At 47.1% G+C, this 24,829-nt stretch overlaps 2 protein-coding genes across 3 annotated transcripts in view; one reads left to right on the forward strand and one right to left on the reverse strand.

The window, feature by feature from the left end:
* Positions 1-1,781: 1,781 nt before the first annotated feature.
* On the reverse strand, positions 1,782-5,570 carry BRI3BP (BRI3 binding protein). Its single transcript, XM_075718817.1, has 3 exons — positions 5,382-5,570; positions 4,368-4,470; positions 1,782-3,592 (listed from the first exon to the last, which is right to left on the reverse strand). Exons 1-3 carry the CDS (start codon positions 5,568-5,570, stop codon positions 3,174-3,176), a joined length of 711 nt encoding a protein of 236 aa, XP_075574932.1. The 3' UTR covers positions 1,782-3,173.
* Positions 5,571-14,279: 8,709 nt separating this feature from the next.
* AACS (acetoacetyl-CoA synthetase) overlaps positions 14,280-24,829 on the forward strand; it is a 45,082-nt gene continuing 34,532 nt past the window's right edge. For both annotated transcript variants that reach the window (XM_075718793.1, XM_075718794.1), the window contains exons 1-2: positions 14,280-14,397; positions 17,794-17,897. In XM_075718793.1, the coding sequence (XP_075574908.1) occupies positions 14,280-14,397; positions 17,794-17,897 (222 nt within the window). The remainder of the gene's footprint in view (positions 14,398-17,793; positions 17,898-24,829) is intronic.

Consider the following 24,829-nt stretch of genomic DNA (forward strand, 5'->3'; position numbering starts at 1 on the left):
GGAGGCGAGGACAGACTGGGTGCGATCCCGCACCCGCCTGCGCCCCAGGGAACCTGTGCCGCTTCACCAGCGGCTTGCACCAGGCAGGATGCCGAGGGAAGCGGACCGTCAGAGGAGTGCATAGACGCTGCCACCCACCTTCCATTAAGCCGTCTGGTAGTTACAGCGAAAGGCTGGGCGCTGCGAGATCTGGGTTTTATTCCCGCTTTATTTCTGCCACCGACTCAGGCCAGGTCTCTCAAATTCTGTGTCTCGGTTTATCGGCGGGTGACGAGGCGATACCTGCACACCCCTGCGAATTCGTACGAGACGCTCCGATCGACGGCAATACAAAAGCAGTGCAACCACTGTCACTGGAACGAGTTCTAAAAACCAGCAAAAACCTCGATGGATAAACTAGCTGACTTGGTATGGAAAATATCTGTAAAAGGTATTTACAAAAGTTGAAAGAGATTAAATACAATACCGCATTCATGTCCCAAAAGCGCTTTCACTACAGTGCACGTTTAAAAATGCAGAGCATTTTTGAAGTATATATATTGAAGATTAGATTGTGCTTTAAAAAAATCATTTACTTCTGAATTTGACTAACATGAAAACTGAGTGCTGGGAAAAATACTGATTAAAAATATCCAATTTTATATATACCGCTTTTCACATAACATTTTGCTATACATGGGATGCAAGTCAATACAAAAATACTTTTTTTCAAGCAGCAGGGTGAGCAAAATTAAGAGTATTAATAGAGGAGGGCTAACTTTACAAAACTAAGATAAATGATTGGAGAGAGACAGGGAGAAACTATAATCCAAATTAACTTTTATATAGTATTTTAAAAGAACTCTTTATCATAGACAACTCTCAATATATAAACGATTCAGTATTTTTAACTTCAACATTAAATATGGATTACATAAAATACAATCTATGCAAAACCAACTCATGCCCGTAGTCTACTGAAGTCAACTGAGCCACTTACACGAGCGAGGTTTGCAGACTTTGGTCCTCAGGCCTCAAATTTAGCAAAACGCATAAAGACCTGACAAGCTTTGCTCATCGATTCCTAATTTCCAGGTTGGCGTCTTAGCCCGGTCCTCTGTGCGCAACAGTAAGGAAAACTGAGTTTACAGGGGAAGACTCTGTAATACTATGGAAAATGAGCTGTAAAAAAATGAATATACAGCAATTTACATTTTCAGCTTTACAAAGCAGACTATTTGTTGCCATAGTACTTATCGGTTCACGGGAAAGATTTTTTAAGTTATGAAAAGCAGTTACTTTGCAACTCTAAATGTGTACGTCCTGAAAAACAGGGTGCGGGGGGATTTACAGGCCACGTAAAAAATTAAAATGGATTACAACAGTGCCAGCTGCATATGAAGTCCAACCGTATTGAACTTAAGTGATCACAGTTTGGAGTAAAGGCCATTACCATGGATTTTAAAATAATCCCTCATGTAAATGTCACATACAGACCAAAAGAGGTTAGGCAAGTAACACACATTTTAAGAAGAGTGTTAAACTTCAGCGTAAAGAGAAAAAGAAACTCAGCCCACAGTTACATTCAGTTAAGCGTCACATCAACAAAGGCTCTACCCAACGAAACAAGAAGCCGAAGACCCAGCTGTGCTCAGCTGCCCCTGGCCAGTCCCGCGGGGGCCGGTGCTCGCAGGTGAAGTGGCAGCACGCCGATCACCTACTCGCATTTGTTCCCCTTCCTTTTTAGCCAGTCCCTATCACAAACCGATTTTTGTTCCTTTTTTTTTTTTTTTTTTTTTTCTTTACTGGTTCATTTAGATGTTACGGAACACATAGTTCTTCAGCTGCGGTCCGTTCTACCTCTCGTGGTATTGATACTGTGCTCATCACTATGGTTTAGATGCCTCCCCGCCATTTATCTCCTCAAACGCTCTAGGTTACCAAGTTAAACCACCTATCCGACTGTCTTCCCTGAGGTTACCTTTGTTTCGATGCATTTCAGCAAACCTTAGAAAGCCAGTGGCAGTCTACCAAGCTAGTCAATTCTAAGGTTACAAATACATACAATCCTTCAAAACAAAACTGCTTCAAAGCTCCTACATCACTTTGAAACACTGCTGTGTAACACACCCTTCTCATAAGGTGACTCGCTTCCCCCAAAACCCAATATAGCGAGAACACAGATGTCAAGCAAAAAGCTCCTATAAAACTATTACAATTTTAGAAAAAAATCCAGATCTTCCTGAAGATAATTTATTGCCGCTTATTGGTCCTGAGAAAGCTTTAAGCAACAATACATTTGCAAGTGTTCTAACTGCTGCCTTTTTTGAGGAAGTATGTGGGTCCCAAGATGAAAAATCGTGTCTTATTCTACGCACTATGCTTGGAAAATGCTTCACTGTGAAGATCAAATATGAATTACAATTTGCCATGCTACATCTCTTCCCTTTCTGTCAATTTATTAAAACCAATTTCCTTTCAAACACCAAATTAGAGACGAAATGCAATGAAATAATGCCACACCTGCACTTCTCAGTTCCTCATACTGGACTGGCATTTAAGGGCTTCAAATTTATGAAATCTTCCTTCTCCCTTATTCCCCACCTCCTACTAAAAGCTATGGTGTGAATTTTTTTGGCCTGGATACCAGAAAATTCCTCATCTGATACTCAGTGAAAGGCAACTTCAAGGCAATGAAATAAGCCAACAATAAAACAAAAACATTTGCAACTTTGGGGAAAAAAAAAAAAAATTGGACCCACAGCAGTTACTTCTCAATGGAAGTGTTTGGTAGCTTGAGATTTTTTTTTTTTCTTTTTAACTTTTCAAGTGTCAAATTTGCATATGTTTAGCTCAATTTCAGTATTTGAAAGACTACTCAATTTGCTTTTATAAAAACCTTACAAAAGATGTTCTTAAATGCTTGTAAAAGTAAGCGTTTTATCTACTGAGAAAATTCTAGTACTGGATAAAACTCTCTGAATGTACAGCTGAACTTTTTAAATGCTTTTTGTTTTCCCCTACAAGTATAATGGCTGAATGTATAATCTAGATAAATTAGTCTTACACATGATGAAAAGTTATTAACTTTGCACACTTTTTACCATGTGATGTTTTGTTGCTTTGTTAACTTCGAATGCGACAGTGCTTAGGGATTTTCTAGAGCTGGTGTACAGTGGTCTATAGGGGCTGGTTCATTGGTCACTGCCTCTGTCCAGGTTTTCAATCACCCTAGAAAGACGTATGTTCAGAAGTCTGATCTGACTATCGAGGTGGTCCATCTTCTCCTCAAGGCTGCTGTTGCTGTTTCTTCTCCAGTAAAATCCAACTGGCCCCGTCATGAAGTAGACTGCTACAACAAAGCAGAGAGGCAGGATCGCATGTTCCGGGTCACCTTCGTACTTCTGGAGGATGTACACGCACGAGAGAGTGAAAAGGGCAACCCTCGCAATCCAGAAAAAGCGACCAAACAGCATGTGCAGGAGATAGAAGAAGAATCCGAGGAAGAGAGATAAAAACCAATAGGCAAGTAAAATGGCACCAATCAGCAGAAGAGCACGGGTCGGGTTGTTGGCAATTGCTGCTGGGCTGAAATAATGAGTCAGGTTGGAGGCTGAAAAACACAGGAAAATTTACAGAGTATTAATGAGTGCGTGCCAAAGTGTTAAGGGCAAAAAATGCAAGCACAGCTTCAAAGGGTCATGCAGCAGGATCACAGCTGCGTTTTCTAAAGTACGGGGTAAAGCGAGTTCATCCACTTCCCGATGGACCTTTTTCAAATCACTGGCTCAGCTCCAATGACGCAACTGAACTAATTCCTTTAAAGTAGAGGTGATAAAGGTTCTTTAAAGTAGGGGTGCCAAAGGTTCTTTAAAGTAAGGGTGCCAAAGGTTCTTTAAAGTAGGGGTGCCAAAGGTTCTTTAAAGTAGGGGTGCCAAAGGTTCTTTAAAGTAGGGGTGCCAAAGGTTCTTTACTACTGCAGGGCCTAAGCTCGAAGCTCACACTGAGGCCGAAGATCCTGCTTTGTAAAAGTTACATTCTAAAGGCTCTCAGTTGCATCTTTCCTTCTTCCAGTCCTCCTTTATTTCCCTGCACCATTCCTGGCCGCATGCAGATCCATTTAATAACGACACCAAGAAACCAACCGTGACTTGTTACGTGTTTTATAGGCACCCTGTAGATACATATACAGGATCGGAACAGCTGGTTTTTGTCCTCTTGTTTGAAGGTACTAATAGCAAAATCAAAGCCAGGTGAAGAGGATAGAGATACCACTGATGGATGTTTAATGCAGCGTGATAAAATGTAATTATTTTCCCACTTGGCCTATGCTTGTAAACACTGATACAGGCTGATATAGTTCAAGAGTTAACAGGCATCACACTTACCATCAATTCCAAGAACATCTAACAAATCAGTCCATATTCTCCAGAATGTGTCCATTAATATATCCACCCCATTCACAAACCTCTCTGTCAACCTTGAAAAAAACTGAGAAATAAAATTTAAAATTAAAAAAAAAAAAAATCCTCAATTCCTTAAATACACTTTGAGACTTACTACTCACGAGTAAAATTATTATTCATTAAAGAAGAATTGCAGGCTATTCTGAAGTCCCCAAGGGGAAAAAAAATGTAAATCTGTAAATGTTTTTAACTCTGCGTATCGTAAATTTACTTATTACAATTGCTCTTATTCTAGGTTTTGGGGCATGTAAATGTATACGTTGACAGGATTTAAATATGCACTTTATTAGCTTTACCATTGTTTTGAAGTTTAAAGAAAACACTGTTACTAGCCATAGACATCGGTAAAGCAAACCAGAGCATTAGTTTTATCGAGCAACTGAGAGATGTCCCCAGCATCACACCCAAACCTCTCAAAGGCATTTACAGGTCCATTTAACAGTATTATTTCTTCCTGCTGGCTGAGGAGAGAAGGAACAGAGGAATGCACAGGTCCGGCTGCCTGCACGCCTCATTTCATGCAAGTTCCTGCGTGGCCCCGCAAACAGAGGATGCTCTGCTGATGCACAGAGCGTATTTCAGTCGGAAGGCTCCTCACCGACAGCGGTCTGCCCCGGCCGCCTCCCCCACCTGAAATGATCTTTATTTAGAGATTTATCAGTATTTTTTTTTTTTTTGCAGTTTGCTCCACGCCAAGCCTCGCCTCCCGTTCTCCTTCCCAAAGCAACGCTCCAGCCCTTCCTTCCACCGCCTCGCCCGCAGCCGGCCTCGCACAGGCCTCCGCGGCTCCAGCACCGAGCACGGCTCCGGGGGCGAGGGCGGCTTCCCGCGGGGCTCTGCCTCACAGAACCGCCCGCTCACCCCCGGGAGCAGGAGGGCGCGGAGGGAAAGGAAGCCGGGGGTTTGCGTGTGGAGGGGAAGCGGCCGGCGCCTCACCTTCTGCAGGGCCCGCACGTTGTCCTCGCCGAAGAGGCCGCTGACGCCTTGGTAGAGGCCGCTGGCAGCCCGGCGGAGGCTGTTTTGCTTCTCGGCACCCCGGCTTCGGGCTGCCCAAGCGCCGGGTCCCGCCGTGCCGCCCAGCAGCAGGGCGAGGAGCAGCAGCGCCGGCAGCCGCCCCGCCGCCATGGCCGCCCGCGCTGCGCGCCGCGCCAGGCACCGCCGCGATTGTAGCGCCGCCTAGAGGCCGCGCCGCGAACCCCGCCGCCTTCCTGAGGGGAGGGGGCGCGGGGGGGGGGGGCGGTGCACTCTTCGAGTGCACCGCCCCCCCCCCGCGCCCCCCCCCCCCCCAAAATCAATCATTAAGGTTGAAAAGGACCTCTAAAATCCTCAGCCCAAACATCAACCCACCACCACCATGCCCGCTAAACCGTGTCCCCCGGTGCCGCGTCTGCCCGTTTCCTGAACGCCTCCAAATGGCGACTCCCCCGCCTCTCTGGGCGGCCTGTTCCAATGCTTGACCGCGCGTTTCTGTGAGGAAATTTTTCCTAATATCCAATCTAAACCTCCCCTGGCGCAACTTGAGGCCATTTCCTCTCATCCTATCGCTAACTACTTGGGAGAAGAGCCCAACACCCCCCTCACTACCCCCTCCTTTCAGGCAGTTGTAGAGCGATCAGGTCTCCCCTCAGCCTCCTCTTCTCCAGACCAAACACCCCCAGCTCCCTCAGCCGCTCCCCATCAGCCCTGTGCTCCAGACCCTTCCCCAGCCCCAGGATTTAGCTTGTCCCAGTCCCAACATTTAACCTCTTTCCAGTATTGGTCCTGTCACAGGCTAAATTCGATATTTAATAATCCACCTAGCAAATTTCCCCCCCGCCCCCCGCTATCTAATATGGGCTCAAGCTGCATCAGGGGAGGTTTAGATTGGATATTAGGAAAAATTTCTTCACGGAAAGAGTAGTCAAGCATTGGAACAGGCTGCCCAGAGAGGTGGTGGAGTCACCATCCCTGGAGGTGGTCAAAAACCAGGTAGACGTGGCACTATGGAACATGGTTTAGTCTAGTCTACCCTTAACTGGTTTAGTGTGGACTTGGTAATGTTAGGTTAATGGTTGGACTGGATGATCTTAAAGGTCTTCTCCAAGCTAAACGATTCTATGAATCTGTGATTCTATGATTCCAATCAGGATTTCCCATTTAGCCTTTCAATATAATAAAGGGGGCTCAGAAGAAAGATGGAGGCAGACTTTTTACCAAGGCCTGTAGTGACAGGACAAGGGGCAACAGTTTTAAAGTGAAAGAGGGTTGGTTTAGCCTGGACGTAAGGAAGAAATGTTTTATGATAAGGGTGGTGAGAGACTGGCACAGGTTGCCCAGAGAAGTGTGGATGCCCCATCATTGGAAGTGTTCAAGGTCAGGTTGGACGGGGCTTTGAGCAACCTGGTCTAAGGAAAGATGGCCCTGTCCATGGCAGGGGGGTTGGACTAGGTGATCGTTAAAGGTCCCTTCCAACCCAAACCATTCTATGATTCTATGACTCTATGATTCTATGTCTCAGTGGAGGGCAGTTGACTCTCCCGCTGTCAGCATGCACCTTCCAGAAGGTTCCGGCTCTGTTTTCCCTGTACCCTCCTCTGCTCAGGTAGGTGCAGGCAGAGATAAGGTTTTGCCTTTGACCTCTCCGAGCAGTCTCAGGCACCCCGTGCTCCAGCTTCCTGCCCCGCTCAGTGGCCTCCATTGGACTGGCTTCGGTATCAACCATCCCTCTTGCAGCGTGGAGCCCAAACCTGGGCACTGCTACTCCGGATTCCATCTCAGAAGTGCCAAACTGAGGGGAAGGATCACGTCCCTCAACCTGCTGGCTACGCTCTTACAAATGCAGCCCAGGGTGCTGTTACCTTATCTTCACAACCTTCCTTGCAGCAGGATGTTTTCATCATCAGTCTTTGAAGTTCTTCTTTGTGGGTATAGTTGTTAGCAAGGCGTGTATTGTTTCATTATCTCTTGCCTTGAATATAATGCATACTGCAATTCTTGTGTGCTAGTTTCTATCCTTAAACCATAACCTCTTTCACAGTTACTAATTTGTCCTGTATTATTTCTATTCTATCTAAATGAATAAAATATACGTGATTGAGGTAACAGGGCTGTCGGGCTTCTTTGCCACAAGGGCACGGTGCCGACCAGTGATCAACTTTCTTGGCCCCCAGATCCTCTTCTGAGGAGCTTTTAAATTATTCGGCTGTCTATTTGGGCTCTCAAGACTCATCACCGTCTTTACAGAAAGTATGGCGAGCTGCCTTTCCTGTGTGGGTATCCCCATCCGAGGAGATTCCCAGGTGCAATCCCCAAATATTAAAGGGAATATAGAAGTCTAATGTCAAAAAATGACGCCTTTTCAATACACTGTCAACTTCAGATCACGGGATTCTGAAGGACTCTCCTGTCCTTTACCCTTGAGAAACTCTGACTTGGATGTATATGCTGAAATTCAGCGCGCCATTTTAATGGCACTCCCTCTTCTGACAGGTTTTATGTTGATCTTTCCTGACTAACCGGGCCAACAAAAGACCAGTTGGGAAGTATAAAGTAGAAAACATTATCAGCTACTTCTGCGTAGAGCAACCCAGCCAGGATGTTAGCAGAGTGAAGCAAGAATCCCCAGGAGATAGAAAAGTACTTTATTGCCTTCAGAGCACATTCTGGTTCATCATTAATTGGCAGGAGCCTGAGTTACATGAGATAAGAACACCACAATGGCAATATAAAAACAGATCCATAGGTTTGTAGCGTAGATTCCGCACTGACTGATGAACGTGAGCTGGGGCAGAAAACGTTTGCTGAATTGCCCAACAGTAAGTTCAAGGCATGGGGGTTGCCGACACCCTCCCGAGCTTCCGATTGTGCTTGGGAAGGTGTGGGCAGCCCACGACCATCGCTGCGCACCATTCAGGATCTCTGTTCTGAAAATCACAGGGCAGAGCTCTGCTTTTCCTGCCCCTTCCTGGGGAGCTCCCACAGAGTCAGGGGGACAGCTGGTAGCTCTTCCAGTCACTGGAATAACTTGAAGCATCTCTTTCTGATTTTGTGCCCTGCGTTCTGGATGTTTAAACCTCGTGGCTGGGCTTAAGCCTGGTTGCCAAGTGGTCGAGTAGACATCTAGAACACAGACATCTTTGCTATGGCCTTTTTCCCAGTTTTAATCTGGCCAAAACACTTATTTTCATATTTAGCAGAACGGCCTAGACCTTTTAGCATTTATTTATATTTGGCCCTGAGAGGGTTGGGCCCAGCTCCAGAAAGGTACTTGGGATCTTACTTGATTTCAGTAGGATACAGCTTCTTTATGTATTTATAAATGGTGCTTTCGTTCTCTTTTAAGGTGGCCCCGAAACTGCTGATATGTTAATACCTGTGTATATTCTGAAGTCTCTATCTCAGACTCTTCCAGAACAGGTTGGTAACTGGTGACAAGTATTTTGGAGATTTCTGGTTATCTGCCCTCAGTGTCATGCTGGGTCTAGAATCCCAGCGCATGGTGAAATGGCCACTTCTGGGGCATTTCTTGCATGTAAAGAATCTTGCGGTACAAAAACACGACTGTAATGTAATTAACTGTCATGAGTGTTGTTTCCTCTGCCAGTTCCAATTCTTCGATTTGCTTCCGGTTGGCATGGCCTTCTCTGGGTTGCCTTGTGCTGTTTCTGGTCCAATGAGTCTTGTTTCTGCAAATTTGGGGACGTTCCTATTTCTCTACGTGAGTTTCCATCATGGGATCCCCTCAAAACCACTTCTGCAAAGCACTTGTTGTTTCTTCCCACCCATTCTTTACAGAGGCTCAGAGGCCTGTTTTAGTGGCTGCCTTTGGAAGCCTGCGCTCAGGGTTGTCCTTCAGATGAGGTCAGGATAATCTGGGAATCTTCCCTGGTATTTAATTGATTTCCTGTCCTGTTTCAAAGAGCCTGTTTCAGGTACGCTCATGTCTCCAAACCCACAGCTCTTACGAAATTATGCAGTGTTTTATCCTTCTCATTTAAATAAATGAAATCGCATCTGCTCAAATAATACATTGCATCATGGCATGAAGTATTGATCTCAACCACATTGAACTTTTTAATTAGGACAACTGTGAGGTTTCTAGAAATATTCTCTGATGAAGGTCTTACTGTAAAGAAGAAACATGAGTGTACTTCCCTGTTTCCTGATCTGAACCAGAAACTATGTAAGATGTCTTACTCAGATATAGGGATTTGACAACAATCTGAACAGTATTTAGAATAAGTGGGGGTCTTCTGGATGTCAAAGTTTTAGCAGATCATAGGGTTCTCTCTTTTTAAATCATTTTTATGCTGAAAAAAATGGCATAGCCTTAAAGAAAGCCAACTGGTGTTACTGTGGACCAGTCCTTAATGTCACTGACCCTTATTTTTCTGTCTTTACTTCATCTCACAGCCTCAACTTGTCATGTCTGATTGCTTTATGACCTCTTGTCATTTTAGGCCTTTTCTCTTCATGTTTTGCTGCTAGCTCTGTGAGGCTTTTCTTGCAATATGTCACCACTTCTTTTCTTCTTCTTTTCTTCTTCTTTTCTTTTTTTTCCTTTTCTTTTTCTTCCTTCTTCCCTTTCTGTAAATGCTTTTGATTTTGATTCTGGTTACTTGTACTCCTGACACCACGTAGAGGTTGCAGAGATCACGGATGTCAAATGATTCAGAAGTTTCTTATTCTTATACAGACTCATTAACCAGCTGGTGGCCACTCTGAATATAGGATTTTTTTAAACTTTCCAAAATCTTTAGATTTCCTCATCCAGGTGTTGGATCAATGGATCATGGTCAGTCCTCAGCATCCTGCACAGATTGCTGTGAGGTCTTATTACGAAATTTTTATCTCACAGGTCCACACATTTCATCACTCATTTTAATTTCACAGACTGACTGCAGATTAGTTACCTTACAGACCACATACGAGGTAGTGCCATCATCATCGTTATTACTGTTAATTGGTTCTGAAGCATTTTTCAAAGGGCCCCTAATCTAATCTCAGGCAGAAAACATGATCTAATTTTTAACCTGTTATTACTATCAGGAGGTATAAAGCAAGGCTTAAAAAGATTTGAAAATGGCCAATTCCAGTTAAGCTTATTCGGGCTATTTTCTTCCAGCTATCCTAATCTAGTCTCCAAACTATTTTTAGCAGTCAGTGCTGTCCTCTTAACGTCCATTTTCTCATTAGAGGCTTGTTTGATTTTCCTTCTTTTTATTCCCATTTTTCCAAAGTCCCTTTTGAAAGAAGAAAAAAACAGTTTGGGTAAGGAAAAACTGGGATGAGGGCAAGGAACACGGACGCGAGACCGATTCTAAATAAGGATGCGACAGTAAAACTGCTGTTAATAATATCAGAAGGTCTGTCAGGGTTTCCCAAAAGCCCAACTTTTATCACGAAATTCCCCGTGAGCCCCTTCCTCCTTGAGCACTAAGTGGGTCAGCCCATTTTAAGCTACGCCTTTTTCAGCTCCGTGAGAGGATTTTTGGGTCCCTTCTCAGGTGATTTGCCTGCGCGTTTTCTTTTTAGATGCAGAGGTTGCTTTGGGTGGAGGAAAGCTGCTGGTTTGCTGCTGCTTTTTTACCTTAAAACGGGCAACCTGGGCATCGCCCAGGCGCCTCAGCGCTGAGGGGAATCACGGCGGGACCCCACCCACTCCCGCCGAGCCGGATGAGAGCTCCTCCCCGATTGGGCACACCCCCTCCTGATCCGGCCGCTCATTGGTCGACAGAGTAAGAGGGCTTGAGAAACCTCTGGTCCAATTGGTTCTTCGCGGTGTCAGCTCTTCCGCCGTCGGCCCAGCCGTGAGGAGAGCGGGCCCTGGGCTGATGTGGGGCCAGGCGGGCGGTAGCCAATCAGGGGCGCCGGCGTCGCGGCCGCCGTGCGCCGCGCGGGATCCGTCCGCAGCGCGGGGCCGGCCGGCGGCTCGCGGCGTGGGGGGGCGGCGGTCGCGGTCCTGTGGGTCGCGGCCCTGTGACCCCCTCGGGGCGCAGGCGGGGGCGGGGGGAGGCTCGGAGTGGGGCCGGATGAAACAAAAATGAGGTAAAAAATGGGGAATTACAGGCCGGCTTCCTGTGCTTGCTGCGAGCGCGTCGGCGCCGGCCGTGGCGGGCTCACCAGGTATTTGCGTCAGGTGTAATTCTCGGAGAACTGAGGAAAACCTGACCAAAAGCTCAACTTTACACCCCGGAGCGGGGCAGAGCGTGTCAGCGAGGGGTGGGCGATGGCGGGGGGCTAGGGCGGCTGGCGAACGCGGCTGTCCGGGTTTAACACCACGGAGCCCTTCGCTTGCTGTCCCCTCCCCAGTGGGATGGGGAGAGAATGGGGGGGAAAAAAAGAAAATTGGTGGGCTGAGATAAAGGCAGTTTAAAAGGACAGCAGGGGAAGAGAAAATCAGGATAAAAGGATATACAAAAGAAGCAATGCGCAATGCAATTGCTCACCACCTGCCGACCGATGCCCAACCAGTCCCTGAGCAGCGATTGCAGCCCCCCAGCCAACCCCCCCAGTTTCTATACTGCCCACGACGCCGTATGGTATGGAATAGCCCAGTTTGGGTCAGCTGGCCTGGCTTCTCCCCTTCCCAGCTTCTTGCACACCCAGCAGAGCATGGGGAGCTGAAAAGTCCTTGACTGGTACAAACACTACTTAGCAACAACTAAACCATCAGTGTGTTATCAACATTCTTCTCATCCTAAATCCAAACCACAGCACTGTGCCAGCTGCTAGGAAGAAAATTAACCCTACCCCAGCCGAAACCAGGACACGGCCCTGGAGATCCCTAGCAGAGGGCAGGAGGTGACACCCTTGTCAAATCCGCCCCCGAGAACTGCACGGCAGTACTTTGTTCCCCAAGCCAGTGCATGTATCCACGTTGGTTAATGCTTTGTGATCGCAGTAAGTGTCTTCACAACCCAAAGGGCAAAAAGGAAAAGTTATCTTTTCCACGGACGTGCAGAGAGGTGGAGTTTGTAGGTAATTTGTTCCACCGTGGGCCGTGGCTCCCAAGCCCGGCTGAAACGGTGCAACATCTGGGGCCCCGACGTAGAAGCACACGTCCCTCCCTCGTCCCGGGGTGTTCGTGCCACGGATTTCACGCCTCTGCTGACCTCTCCGAGTGCCGCCGGCAAGGCAAGGGAGGGGCAGAAAAGCAGGTGATGCATCTTCATGCCACCCCCAGCCTCTCCAAGTCCTCTACGCTCCGGAGGGAGACGCGTAAGGTCTTTCTTGAGGCGCATAAAAATGGCGGGATCATTCCAATCATGTTGCCACAGCCTGCAAATTTAATGAAGTAGTTGTATTCCAGTGGCACGAAAATCTAAAGGAAATTTACAGCAAGCGTACCACCCAGTACATATATTTTACTTCCACCTTTGCGCTGCATGCCTGTGCAATTTACCACCGAATTCGTATTTTTTGAGGCTTCTATGAATTAGAAGGGATGCCATGACCTTGAAAGGAAGCTACACAAGCAGCGTGTATATACAGTGACCTGTACGTTAAGGACTTCGTTACCAGTGCTTCTTGGCTAAAACCGGCTGTTGTGGCATAGCGATGGTCAGCCAGAGGCAGACCTCACGTTTTGAAAGGAGAGGAGCAATCGATGGTAATCCAAGGTGTGAGACGTAAGCAGGGAGCGTTACAAAAGCGTGACTGGGATAGGGAGGCTATGGAGAAATGGATTTCTGGCCTCATTACGGAGTCAAAGATATTTGTCAGCGAGGACTTCTTCAGAGCTCTCTGGGAGGAAAGGAAAAAAAAAAACCCCAAACCCAAAGCGGCGGTAATTTTGCAGCGATCTTGTGAAAAGCGTGAAGTGATGGTTCCTGCATGGCCAGTGACCTTTGGAGGTGGCAGGGGCCCAAGCAGCGCTGCCCTCAGCGGCCTCGGCCGACGGGAGACAGGCCCGATGCCGGCATCTGCCCGTTAATCCTGGTACAAACCGGGGGTTAAAGGAAAATCCCGCTGCGGGGGTTCCTGCCGAGGCTGGAAACCCGCCGGGGTCGGGGCTGCGGGGGGGGACAGCACGCGGTCACTTGGGCGGGAAGGGGCCCAGCGCCCGAGGGGGGAGATCACCGGGACCCCCTCAGGGCCCGGTCAGGCGCTGCCGCCCGGGGTGGGAGATCACCGGGACCCCCTCAGGGCCCGCCCGGGCCCAGCGCCCGAGGGGGGAGATCACCGGGACCCCCTCAGGGCCCGGCCGGGTGCTGCCGCCGGAGGTGGGAGATCACCGGGACCCCCTCAGGGCCCGGGCGCTGCCGCCGGAGGTGGGAGATCACCGGGACCCCCCTCAGGGCCCGGCCGGGCGCTGCCGCCCGATGGGGGAGATCACCGGGACCCCCCTCAGGGCGCGGGCGCTGCCGCCGGAGGTGGGAGATCACCGGGACCCCCTCAGGGCCCGGCCGCCGGGAGGGGCCTCTCCGCAGTGCCCACCTCGGCCGTGCCGTGGGCCGGGCGCCAGCCGCGCCCGCCCCTCATTCATTCCGCACCGATCGCGCTTTCCCCCGCAGTCCTGAGGGAGCTCCGGGACGACCCCCGCCTTCTCCAGGCGAGGGCCCACCGGGGCGGTGCCGGGGCCTCGCTCTCCCTCCCCGGGCTCCCCGCCGTGCTCGCCGCCGCCTCGGCGGGCGGGGGCGGGGCACAACGCCCCGCACTCTTTTTTTCCCCGGCGGAAGGTTACGCAGCGCGGTGGCACCGACGGCTGTTAAAGCGCTGCGCCCGGAGGAGGGGCCCCGCAGTCAGGGCCGAGGGCGGCGGGCGCGGTGTGGCCCCCCCGCGGGACGGACGCACAGACACACACACGGACAGACGGACACAGTTGCTCGCTTGCGCTCGTTTGTCGCCGCCGCCATGTCCCGGGAGCCCGAGATCATGGAGTCGCAGGTGATGTGGGAGCCTGACACGAAGCGCAACTCCCACATGGACCGGTTCCGCGCCGCCGTGGCCAGCAGCTTCGGGCTCCGCCTGGGTGAGCGGCGGGCGGGGGGGGCGGGGAGGCCTTCTGGCTCTGCTCGGGGCCGCGGGGCTCCGCTTCCCCGCGGCTGGCCTTACCCCGGCGCTGCGGGCCGTCCGTCTGCCCTTACCCTCTCCAGGGTCAGGGTGCCCGGCCACCCCCCGGGGGCAGGTGGGGGCAAAGTGGTCATGGAATCCTAGAATCGTTTAGGTTGGAAAAGACCTTTAAGATCATCCAGTCCAACCATTAGCACTACCAAGTCCACCACCAAGCCAATTAAGGGTGGAGTAGCAATTTCATGTTTCCCGGCTTGGTGGCTGGATTATTTTTAATGAAAGTAAAAACTAGGACTCATTAAGATTGGAAAGGACCTCTAAGAGCATCAGCCCTGAGTGGGATGCTCTGCTTGTGGCTCATGCAGAGGCCTGCGGTGCAGCATCTCGCTTAGCTTGGAGGTACACGCTGCTAGGAAATGCAAACAGCGTTATCTGTTCCTGGTGCTGCTGCTGGACATCAGCCCAGGCAGCGTCAGTGTTGGTACCGGCTGCGTGTTCTTGGCTGCTCCTGTGCGTAGCCGGCGTCCTGCCTGTGGGGATTTCCTGGGGAGAGCAGCGGTGCTGAAGTGATTTAGAGTTTTAAGGGGGTGTGGGAAGGAGGGATTGCCGCCATCGCAGCTGTGAGGTGGTTAATGTAAGCCTTAATATGGTGCTTTAACAACATACTCATGAGATGCAATGCTGTGATTGCAACTTCATCTTTGTTTGTGAAGAGCATGTCTTTGTAATTTCTAAGTATGTTGGGAAGTGAAAGGTGATACGTAAGTTGGTTCAGTGATGAAAACCAAGGTTTTTTGCTATTCATCTGCCCAAGCTCCTGAACGTCAAGCTCTACTTCATGCTAAATACCTATATGGCTGTGAATAGGTGTGCAGTCCTTTGACTTGGAAACAACCTGTCAACTTTGCATTTAGCCCTCTTTTGAGTGGGGGGGGTCAGACCTCCGGATGTGTCTTTCAACCCAGATTGTTCTGTTTTTTTAATGACTGCTAACTGTAGGCAGTGTCTGCAGGGTGTCGAGAGTTGGTGGTGCTGGTTGCATGGGCTCATTCACATCATGAACTGGGTGGGCTTCACTGCGTGTGGGGGTCCAACCCTCCAGTTCTGACTAGCTTGCTTTATGCTGCCTGTTCTCCCTAAGTATTTGGGGACCAGCTTGCTTGTGTAGCTTTCCTGTACTTTCTCTGATGGGGGATGGAGTGAGTAGTTTTGGCAGGTGGCCTGCCAAGTTTGTCAGTCTGGTATAAATGGGTCTGTGGTATACACAGAGACATCCTGGAGTAGTAGCAATGTATCTGGTGCTTTTAGCAGTTCGTGTCTGGAAAACAGTTGTGCATCTTGATTGGGAACTTAACATGGGGGTAAGCCAGGTCATTAGTTTGACTGCTTGGGGGGTTTCCTGTCGGAACACCAACGTATAGTGTCTAACTGTCCTGCTAGATAGGAAGCAAGTTACTACAGGATTTTGGCTAACTCCTGAGGAGAAATGTCGTGTAACTGGTACTCGTGATCAAGATTGAATGCAGTTTGAGATGGGTTGGCCATGTTTATGGCTGTAACAACTAGAACTCTTTTCCCCCCATTTTGAAGTGGCTGTCTGTGGATATATAGAAACTTTTGTCAGCTTCCATTAGATTTCAATCCTCCATAGATGTTCATTGGTCTGTGTGCTATTCAACAACCAAATTGGATTCTTTATGTAACAAGATGTGGACTGACTGAGGAGAGCTAAGGGCAATATAACCCTTTAAACAGCATGGCTCTGTCCAACCCTGAAAATAGACTAATGAGAAGCAATGTTTAATTCGTGAATAACAGGTCTGTGCCCTGAATGATTTGCATGCTAAAGCTCATTTGGGGGCAAACTGTATAGACAAGACAGAGCAAGCTGTTCATATTGTAAGAAATCAAATTAGTGGTGACTTGTAGCTTTCTGCATTTATCAAATGACTCGGAGCATGTGCTACAACTGGTTTTTGAAGGAGGAGATGGAAGCTTGAACTCTCCTTTGGTAAAGTCTTATCCCCACAGCAGCTGATGTGCAGTGTATAGCATAGTGAAGAGTAATTTGGGTGGAGTGTTTAAAAAAAAAAAAAAAAAAAAAAGGGTACTTAGGAGGCTGAGATTGTGGCAGTGTGTAGGCAAGAGCTGACTTACGGAGAAGAGTCTTTGCATTTGCTTCTACTATGTCAGTAATACCTACAGAGTAATCTCACGTTGATGGAAAAGATTGAGTGGAGTAAGATGTGGAAGGGACAGACTGGGTGGGGAAACAACTGTAGTGATCAAGTGTGAGTAACTGTAGAAATGGTTTTGAATGTGTTTTTTCTCTTATGAAGCTGGAAGATGTCCTCCCTGTAGGAAGGGGATGCAAAGATGACTTCTGAAGCAGTGGGCTGGATAACAGGATGACAAACAAGATAATTGGACAAAATGACTTAAAGTGTTTAGCTGAAAGCATCAAATAGGAAACACGGTTGGCAGAGCAGGAAACTGTTACTACTGTCACTGATGGCAGATATTCATGTGTAATTTGGCGCAGCTTCAGACAGCATGGGCATGACTTGGGAATTTCACTTTTAAGCTGGTGATGAGAAATCAGCTTCAGTTATTCATACCTAAAACTGTTTTACACACTGAATTTCAGTATTTAGTTTGAATTGTGGGCTTTTTGGTATGTGTTTGTCATGTTACTTCATCTGTCTCAATCATGTAAGACTTAAATGGCTCATTTCCGTGTTTTTAATGCCAGGTCATGGTTTTAATATCTAGCTAGTAAACGTCTTGTTTCACTTCATTTGTGCTGTTTTAGCATGAAAAGGTAAGCTGCGATCTGTTAGGCCTCTTATTTGTTGAGAAATAATGCATGCTTCCTTTGTAACAGTGCTGTTGATATTGCAGTTAGATAACGAGCATATCTAATCTGTATGTTACCATGCTATCGGAGGTCTTTGGGTCCGGACTAGAATCATACAGCAAATGCTTTGCTATATGAAAGCATGTTGATGTAGGGAGTGCAGGTGTCAGCAAGCAGGACTCTGTCCTGCTGTCTAATCTTCAGTTTCACTGATGGGGGGTAGGTGTTGCACAGAGTTATTAGAAAAGGTCCCTGTGGTGGCAAATGGCTTGTAACGCAGTCAGGTGAAATGATGCTGTCTGTTCAGGTGTTCAAGCAGACTATTTCTGTTGGTGCCCTAAGCACTTGCCTTGAACAGAGGAGTGATCTACTCTGATAAGTTTTATCTTATTAGTTGTTTTAGCCATATATTTTCTTTATCCGGGAAACCCCTAATTGTAGTTTGTCTAAATTCCTGTAATTATCTGTATAATGCTAACAGATATCTATTACTTCTAGCCAACTACGATGACTTATACCAGTGGTCAGTGGAATCCTATGCAGACTTCTGGGCAGAATTCTGGAAGTACAGTAACATCATATGCTCTTGCCCGTACGATGAGGTAAGTCAGTATTTATCTTAAACAGCCAAGTGCAACACAAAGGGGAGATAAACCGGTTTTACAATCAATCTTTTGACCCGTTCCTGGAACCTTTGCAAGCAATACGAAGAATCAGTCAAGTATATAGTCCTGAATTTCCTTGTGTGGTGGATGGTGGTGTTCTGTGGCTGATACACTTTAGCACAGCAAAATCCTCAATTCTGTTGTCCTAAACAATTCTGCTGTAGCGTCCTTGTGGTCATGTGTTCTTGCATACCTTGGCATTCTGGCTGCTTGTCTAGTAATATTCTGCCTTCCACTTTAGGATTATGCCGGTAGAATATAATCTTGATTTTTGTAAATGCTGGCATGCAGTCAAGTTCATGTTTATGTTCCCTGAGTCAGCTTGCCAGATAAGCACACCTGTTCCACTCCAGTTCTGTAGAACTGGTTATGGAAGTCTCTGCAGTCAGATGTAGGCTTGAAATATCTCTGAGGGAATGGTAGTGGTTGAATGCAATCATGGGTGGAATGCCAGACTATGCCACAGTGTTGCTTTGAGACAAAGGGGACTTTGAAGCTCTTGCAAATGGAGGGCAAAGCTGGAGCCCTTGTACAGTCCTGCTGTAGGATATCAGCATCACCCTGTGGTTTTCTATCTGAGGAGGATGGACTAGTTACTTCAAAAGCTTGATGCAGAAGAACCTTCCTGGGACTTAGTAGAGGGAGAACTGGACTTGTATCTTAATCCTTGGAGGCCATCTGTTCTAAGAACATTCAGAGTACTGGCAGTTCTGCAGAGGCAACTGGTAAGTTCCTTTTGTCTTCTCTTGTCTTAAATTCCTGTACTGCATGCTGTGACAGATTAAGTGGTTCCTCCTGCCATGAAACTGCATGCTTAGGTGTCTTAATGTGACCCACCCTTTAGAAGAGTGAATTCAGCAAGAATGTAAGAAGTAGCCTGCTTTTTGAAGTACGTAGTCTGAAGACTGTAAACACTTGATCTTTTGTTTTTTGTATAGATAGTAGTTCAAAATCTGGCCAGGTTGTATCTGGATACTGTCTACTTTTTCTACATACTCTGTGCTATTAGCAAGGCTATCTTTCTAAACTTCCATATGAATGCAAATTGTCCTGAGCGAGTAGTTCAGAGGAGCTGTTTTGTACCTTTGTATCTGTACTGAGCAAGCTGGACAGTAACACAGCTTGTTCTCTTGCCTTACAGGTCTGGCATGCCTGGAAGCCTGTCCCTCCAGATACCACCAATGGCTGGTGAACGGGGAGGGAGACTGAAGCAGGCAATGGTGGCCTAAAAATGGGTATTTCCCGAGGATGAGAAGCAAGAAGATGGGGATGTCTAGGAAGGCTTTAACTAGACTACTTGTGAGCTTCTAGGCCCCTGTGTGCTTATTGTACAGGGGTCTGGCTGTGATGTGAGATCTTAAAACGGGAGAGGCAGAGTCAGCTGATAGACAAGTACTGCAGAAGATGACTTGACTTGCTCTTTATGGACCTTGGTGTTTGCCTCTAACTTTCCCATAGCATCACCTTCAAGGCTTGACTCCAGCTTTATTGAGCCTTGAAGCTGACTCGCTGTTAGTCCTTACCATTGGTCCATTTCTGTTGCATGTCAGGAGGAAAGGCTGATCACAGTACCTGAGCTGTTCTGTGGTAGCTAAAGAGCTGAAAAGTTTGATTTGAAGAATCAACAACTTGATCCTTGCTGCTTGTTGGAAGTAAGCATTATGCCTTGAGGAAAATAAAATCTTTCATGAGTCAGAGTTCACTCCTTTGTTCCTAGCCAGTGAAACAGTTTCTGCTTTCACAGGTCATTCTAAGAAAAACAATAAAATTTTGTGTATGTGTAATGCAGGCAGCCAGTGTTTTATTTAAACTTGGGAAAGGTGTTAAGTATTTGATGTAGACATGTTTGTGTCACTTCTGAAAAGAACAAAGGTACTTGCAGTGTACAAAGCTATCCTGGTATGGCAGCCCTGGCATTGTTATGTCAAGTTACAAGTAGCTGTTGATTTTAAATGAAGAATGTAGCCTAAACTTATTTCTCTTTCTGCTACAATAAGCACCTGACAGCTGTTCCTGTGGAGGGGCTGCTTTGAGTATTCTGATAGTATCTGCTCTCCAGCTTTTTGTGAGGCATGCTCTTCAGGTCATACAGGACATCACATGTACCACAGTAAGGCAAGGATTATCTGTGTCATGGTAATGGTGAGATTCATTCTCAAAGGTATAGTCTCTGCTTAGGGTAAGCAGAATCTCTGGGGCATGATAATGCATAGTTATAGCACAGCTAGCAAACTGCTTCAAGGAAAGGAAATGCAGTAGAGGTGTGGAGGGAGGATATTACTAATGTGATGCTTATTTGTAGCCACTGAGGCTTGGGAAGTGGTCACTGATTAGCTGCTGTGAAGAGCAATTGTAGGACAGGAGCTGGTGGCATGGGAGTACAGCTGATACTTGGCATGCTCACCTAACCTCACAAATTGGCCTTGTATGCCTCGGTGCTGCTGTGAGTAGGAGTGAAGCCTTACTCATTTAATGAGGACTGCAGTCAGCAGTACTGTAGACTGCACTTCTTTCCTTTTCCTGTGGACTTGCTGAGCATTTGTTGGGAGTGTATGAAGTGAAAGGCTTGTTGCAAAGCTCTGTATTTTTACAGAATTGCTAGAACTGGGATCTAGCCGGGATCTTTCACTAAATTAGCAGACCCTGAGTTTCTGTTGCCTGCTGAGAACTCTCCTCTAAGCGAGAGATCCAGTTGTTCCTATAGTGAAGTACCTCTGCCAAAGAGATTTGGCTTAACTAGGAGTCATAGGCATTACCCGAGTAGAAAATAACGGAGCATCAAGTATGAGTCCAGCACCTTATGCTAGTGGAGCTCTTTGAAGGGGTGTTCCACTTCAGGAAAAAAATAGGATTACATTAGATCTTGTCCTGGAGAATGTTGGAAACATTCTGCTCACTTTTCTTCAAGCTAAGGAAGTCAGTAATGAGTCAGTTTTAAGAGTGGCTTTTAATTACTGCAGTAATAAATGTTGGTATAAAAATATTTCTGCAGCCTGAGTTAAATTGTAAATGCTATACCTCAGCTCTAGCTAATTGTTACAAGCAAAGAAATCTCCTTGAGTTCTCATTGTTTAGGAAATTCATTTGAAATAAAGTAATACAGTAGAGCATTTCCACATGACCTCTAACTTCTCATATAAAAAATTAATTTTAGGATTGCCTCGAGTAATAATGTACTGCACATCTCAAAGCACAAAAATACTGGATTTTCTGGAATGGGAGGTATTTTGAGTTCTATCTGGCTTTCAGAAGAGCCTTGTACTTGGTCCAAAAGAATGCTGTTTCTGTAATGCATGTACAGTTCATGAGAGAGAACCTGAGGGTATAAACAGAAGCTTTCAAAAACACAACTATAAAAAAGTTTCTATTTAAAGATTACAAAATACATGTGCTGCTGGGCAGTTGAATCTCTAAACAGCGGGGCATTTTGGAAGGAGTTTATAGACCTTCGTGGCTAATGCTAAGGGGTTCTTTACCTATCACTGTTATTAAAGGTATAGTCTTAACTGTGAATTATCAAGGGATAATGTAAAATCCTGAGGCTTAATTAGTTCAAGATGGGGGAAGTTGTTTCAGCTGAACATATTTTTGTGACTTCTTTTCATTGCATTTTTCAATTCTTTGCATATCTTAGTCCTAAATGGGGAATTATTAAATATGGGCTTACTGTGTTGTTGGATCCTCTTTTTAGAAAGCAGCAAATCAAGGACTGTAGAAGTGTGCACTCTTGACAGTTTGTAATACAATATTTGTTTGTAGGGGTTAGTAGCTGTATTTCTGCACTCTGGATGAAGCTATGGAGTACTTCAATATTTACTGCAACTTAATTCTTAAAATGGAGATTTGGAATAAAAAGCTTGAACTTTTCAGTTACATTTGACTACACAGGTCACTTACTTAGCTTAGGGTTAATTTGAATTACCATTGTCTAAGTTCCTGGTGTTGGTCTCTGTACCTTGTGACTCGTGCTCATCAGCTTATGGATGGGAATCAGGGAGTCAGTTGGTGTGATATTGCTGCTGGCATGCCATTGTGGTAGCAATTGGCATCTGTTGTTCTTTGACCCTCAGCAAGCCCACAACAGAGGGGTCCTTCAAGAGACTGGGCAGGGTAGACAGCTGTTTAATTTCCTCTGTCTCCAGGGCAGCTATACCAAAAGCCCAGTGGTACCCTTTTGGGTCCTGGAAATCCCCTCTCCTGAGGCAGTCCATGCCAAGGATGCATGGAGCCTCTGAGCCAGGCACACTGGGGTGCTTCTGCCACTCATTCCTGGTTAGGCTCACTTTGGCCTCCAATGCAGTGAGCTGTTGGGATCCCCCTGTCACTCCAGAAATACAGATGGGTTCTGCCCCTGTAGAGCTTGATGGCATAAGAGTGCACTGTGCACCGGTGTCCACTGGAGCCTTGTACTCCTGTGGGTCTGATGCGCCAGGCCATTGAATCCACACAGCCCTGTGAACCTGGCTGTCCCTTTCCTCCACCTGGCTGGAGGCAGGGCCCCTCTAGTCCTGGTCATGGTATTCATTACTCACTTCTTGTAAATGTGAATCAAAAATTGCTTTATTAAGATTGGAAAAGCAGTCCTTCTGCTCTGGGGAACTGCTCACTGGAAACTGGAGCAGCAATTTTCCTGGAAGAACCCCCTTGTGTGATTGTTTTTCCTTGCAACTCTTGTACCTGTGCCTCTAGGGATCAGGTAGACTTTCCATCCCACTTTCTCATGTCCTCTCCATGGTCACAGAGGTAAAACCCCAGGGTGGCCTGTGGTGTGTGCCCACTGTATCCTCTCTCTTGAGCAGAGGGACGCTTACTCCTAATGGCTGAGATACTGGTCCATACAGGTGGGAAGTAGGACATAGCCTCTTTGAGTTGCTGGACCTCCCAGGACACCTTTTCAGACAGTTTTTCCACAGCCAAGAGGCACGCCCGTAGGGAGGAAGAGAGACTTTCTTCATGTTGCTGGAGCTGGGCAGCCAATTCATCCACTGTTGGTTCCTCTCCATCTTTCCAGGTCATTACTGCTAATGAGTTTCCATGCACCTTTGCATTCACTCCGTACAAACTTCTGCCACGTGGGTCACGTGCACCTGACTTCATCGGGATCTTTGGATAACTGCTTGTTGATCAGGTCACTGTAAATCACCTCCAGCATGGCTGGTTCCCTCAGGTACTGGGTACCTCTCCCCATGGTGCTCCACTTGCCTGGGTGACAGAGAACGCCTTCCTTGAAGGGATACCTTTCCTTCATGCCTGACAGGAGTGGCCTCCAGAGGCTGAGAGCTTCTGCCCCTTTTCCAATTGCCTTGTCAATGCCCCCTTCCCTAGAAAGGGATCCCAGCTGCTTGGCTTCCCTACCCTCTAATTCCAGGCTACTGGCCCCATTATCCCAGCATTGGAGCAGCCAGGTGATGATGTGCTCACCTGGATGATGGCTGAAATCTTTTTGCATATCTTGCAGCTCACTTGGGGATAGGGATCAGGTGGTTCCCATCTCATTTATGGGTTCTGCCTCTCCTTCCTCCTGTTCTCATGATGGCCCTGGTTCATCTTCATCCCTTACTAAATGAGCTGATCTTCTTGTGTATAGGGGTGACTGACACGGGCATGGGTTGGTTCTCTGGTTCAGCTGCAGTGCCTGTCGCCAGGAGCTGGAGTGGCTGCGGTGCCTGTTGTGGGGGATAGATTTCTGGATGGTATTCTTAAATAGTTGTTTAACCCTAAACAAGACCTGAACTGCATTTAAGAGACATAGCAACAGGAGCATGCTTGTTTGAATATCCCAAGGATATTCAAAATTCTCAAGAGCTGTTGTAACTAGCCTGAAGGAAAAAGGGAAGGTGAAGGACCAGGGGAAAGTGTCCTGTCCCCCCATCTCCACTATAGATTGGTTCTCTGAGGAGAAGAGGTAAAAAGTGTAATTATTAATATTTTCCGAGAGATGGCTCCCAAAGTATGGGAGTGATGGCAGTGCTGAGTACAATCTCATAACTGATAAAATTATCATACCATAAACCAGTGTTACGCAGTACAGCAAAGTGGTAACTTTAATCCAATTCCCAGCAGTGATAAATGGCACCACAGGGAATGCATAGGGCAAGCAAGGTGTTAGGTGACACGACTCTGAGAGCAAATAAGTCAACATTATGACCAGCAACTATTAAACTAATACGATGAATGCTTATCACAAGTTTGTTTTAACATGCGCTGGTCAGATCTGTTGTTATCTCGATCCCTTCACGCCCCATGTTGGGCACAAAAAAGGACTATTGCCGTTTAACCCAACAGGCAGCTAAACACTACACAGCCATTTGCTTGCTCTCCCAACCCCACTGGGGTGGGTGACAGAATCCGGGGGAAAAGAAAAAGGGGAAAAATGGGGGGGAGGGGAGGAGAATTTTTGGGTTGAGATAAAGACAGTTTAATAGGACAGAAATGGAAGGGAAAACAATAATAATGGTAAAAGAATACACAAACCAAGTGATGCACAATGCAATTGCTCACCACTTGCTGACCGATGCCCACCCTGTCCCTGAGCAATGGTACCCCCCCCCCCCCCCCCAGCCACCTCCCCCCGGTTTCTATACTGAGCATGATGCTGTATGGTATGGAATAGCCCTGCGGGCAGTTTGGGTCAGCTGGCCTGGCTGTGCCCCTCCCAGCTTATTGCTGGCAGGGCATGGGGAGCTGAAGAGTCCTTGACTAGCGTAAGCACTACGTAGCAACAACTAAAACATTGGTGTGTTATCAGCATCCAAACCACAGCACTATACCAGCTACAAGGAGAAAAAAATAACTCTATTCCAGCTGAACTCAGGTCTGTAATGACAGGTTCTAGTGTCTGTTTGCCATCTGTAACCTGGGAGAAATGG

The sequence above is a fragment of the Pelecanus crispus genome, chromosome 11 (genome assembly GCF_030463565.1).
Source record: "Pelecanus crispus isolate bPelCri1 chromosome 11, bPelCri1.pri, whole genome shotgun sequence".
NCBI lineage: Eukaryota > Metazoa > Chordata > Aves > Pelecaniformes > Pelecanidae > Pelecanus > Pelecanus crispus.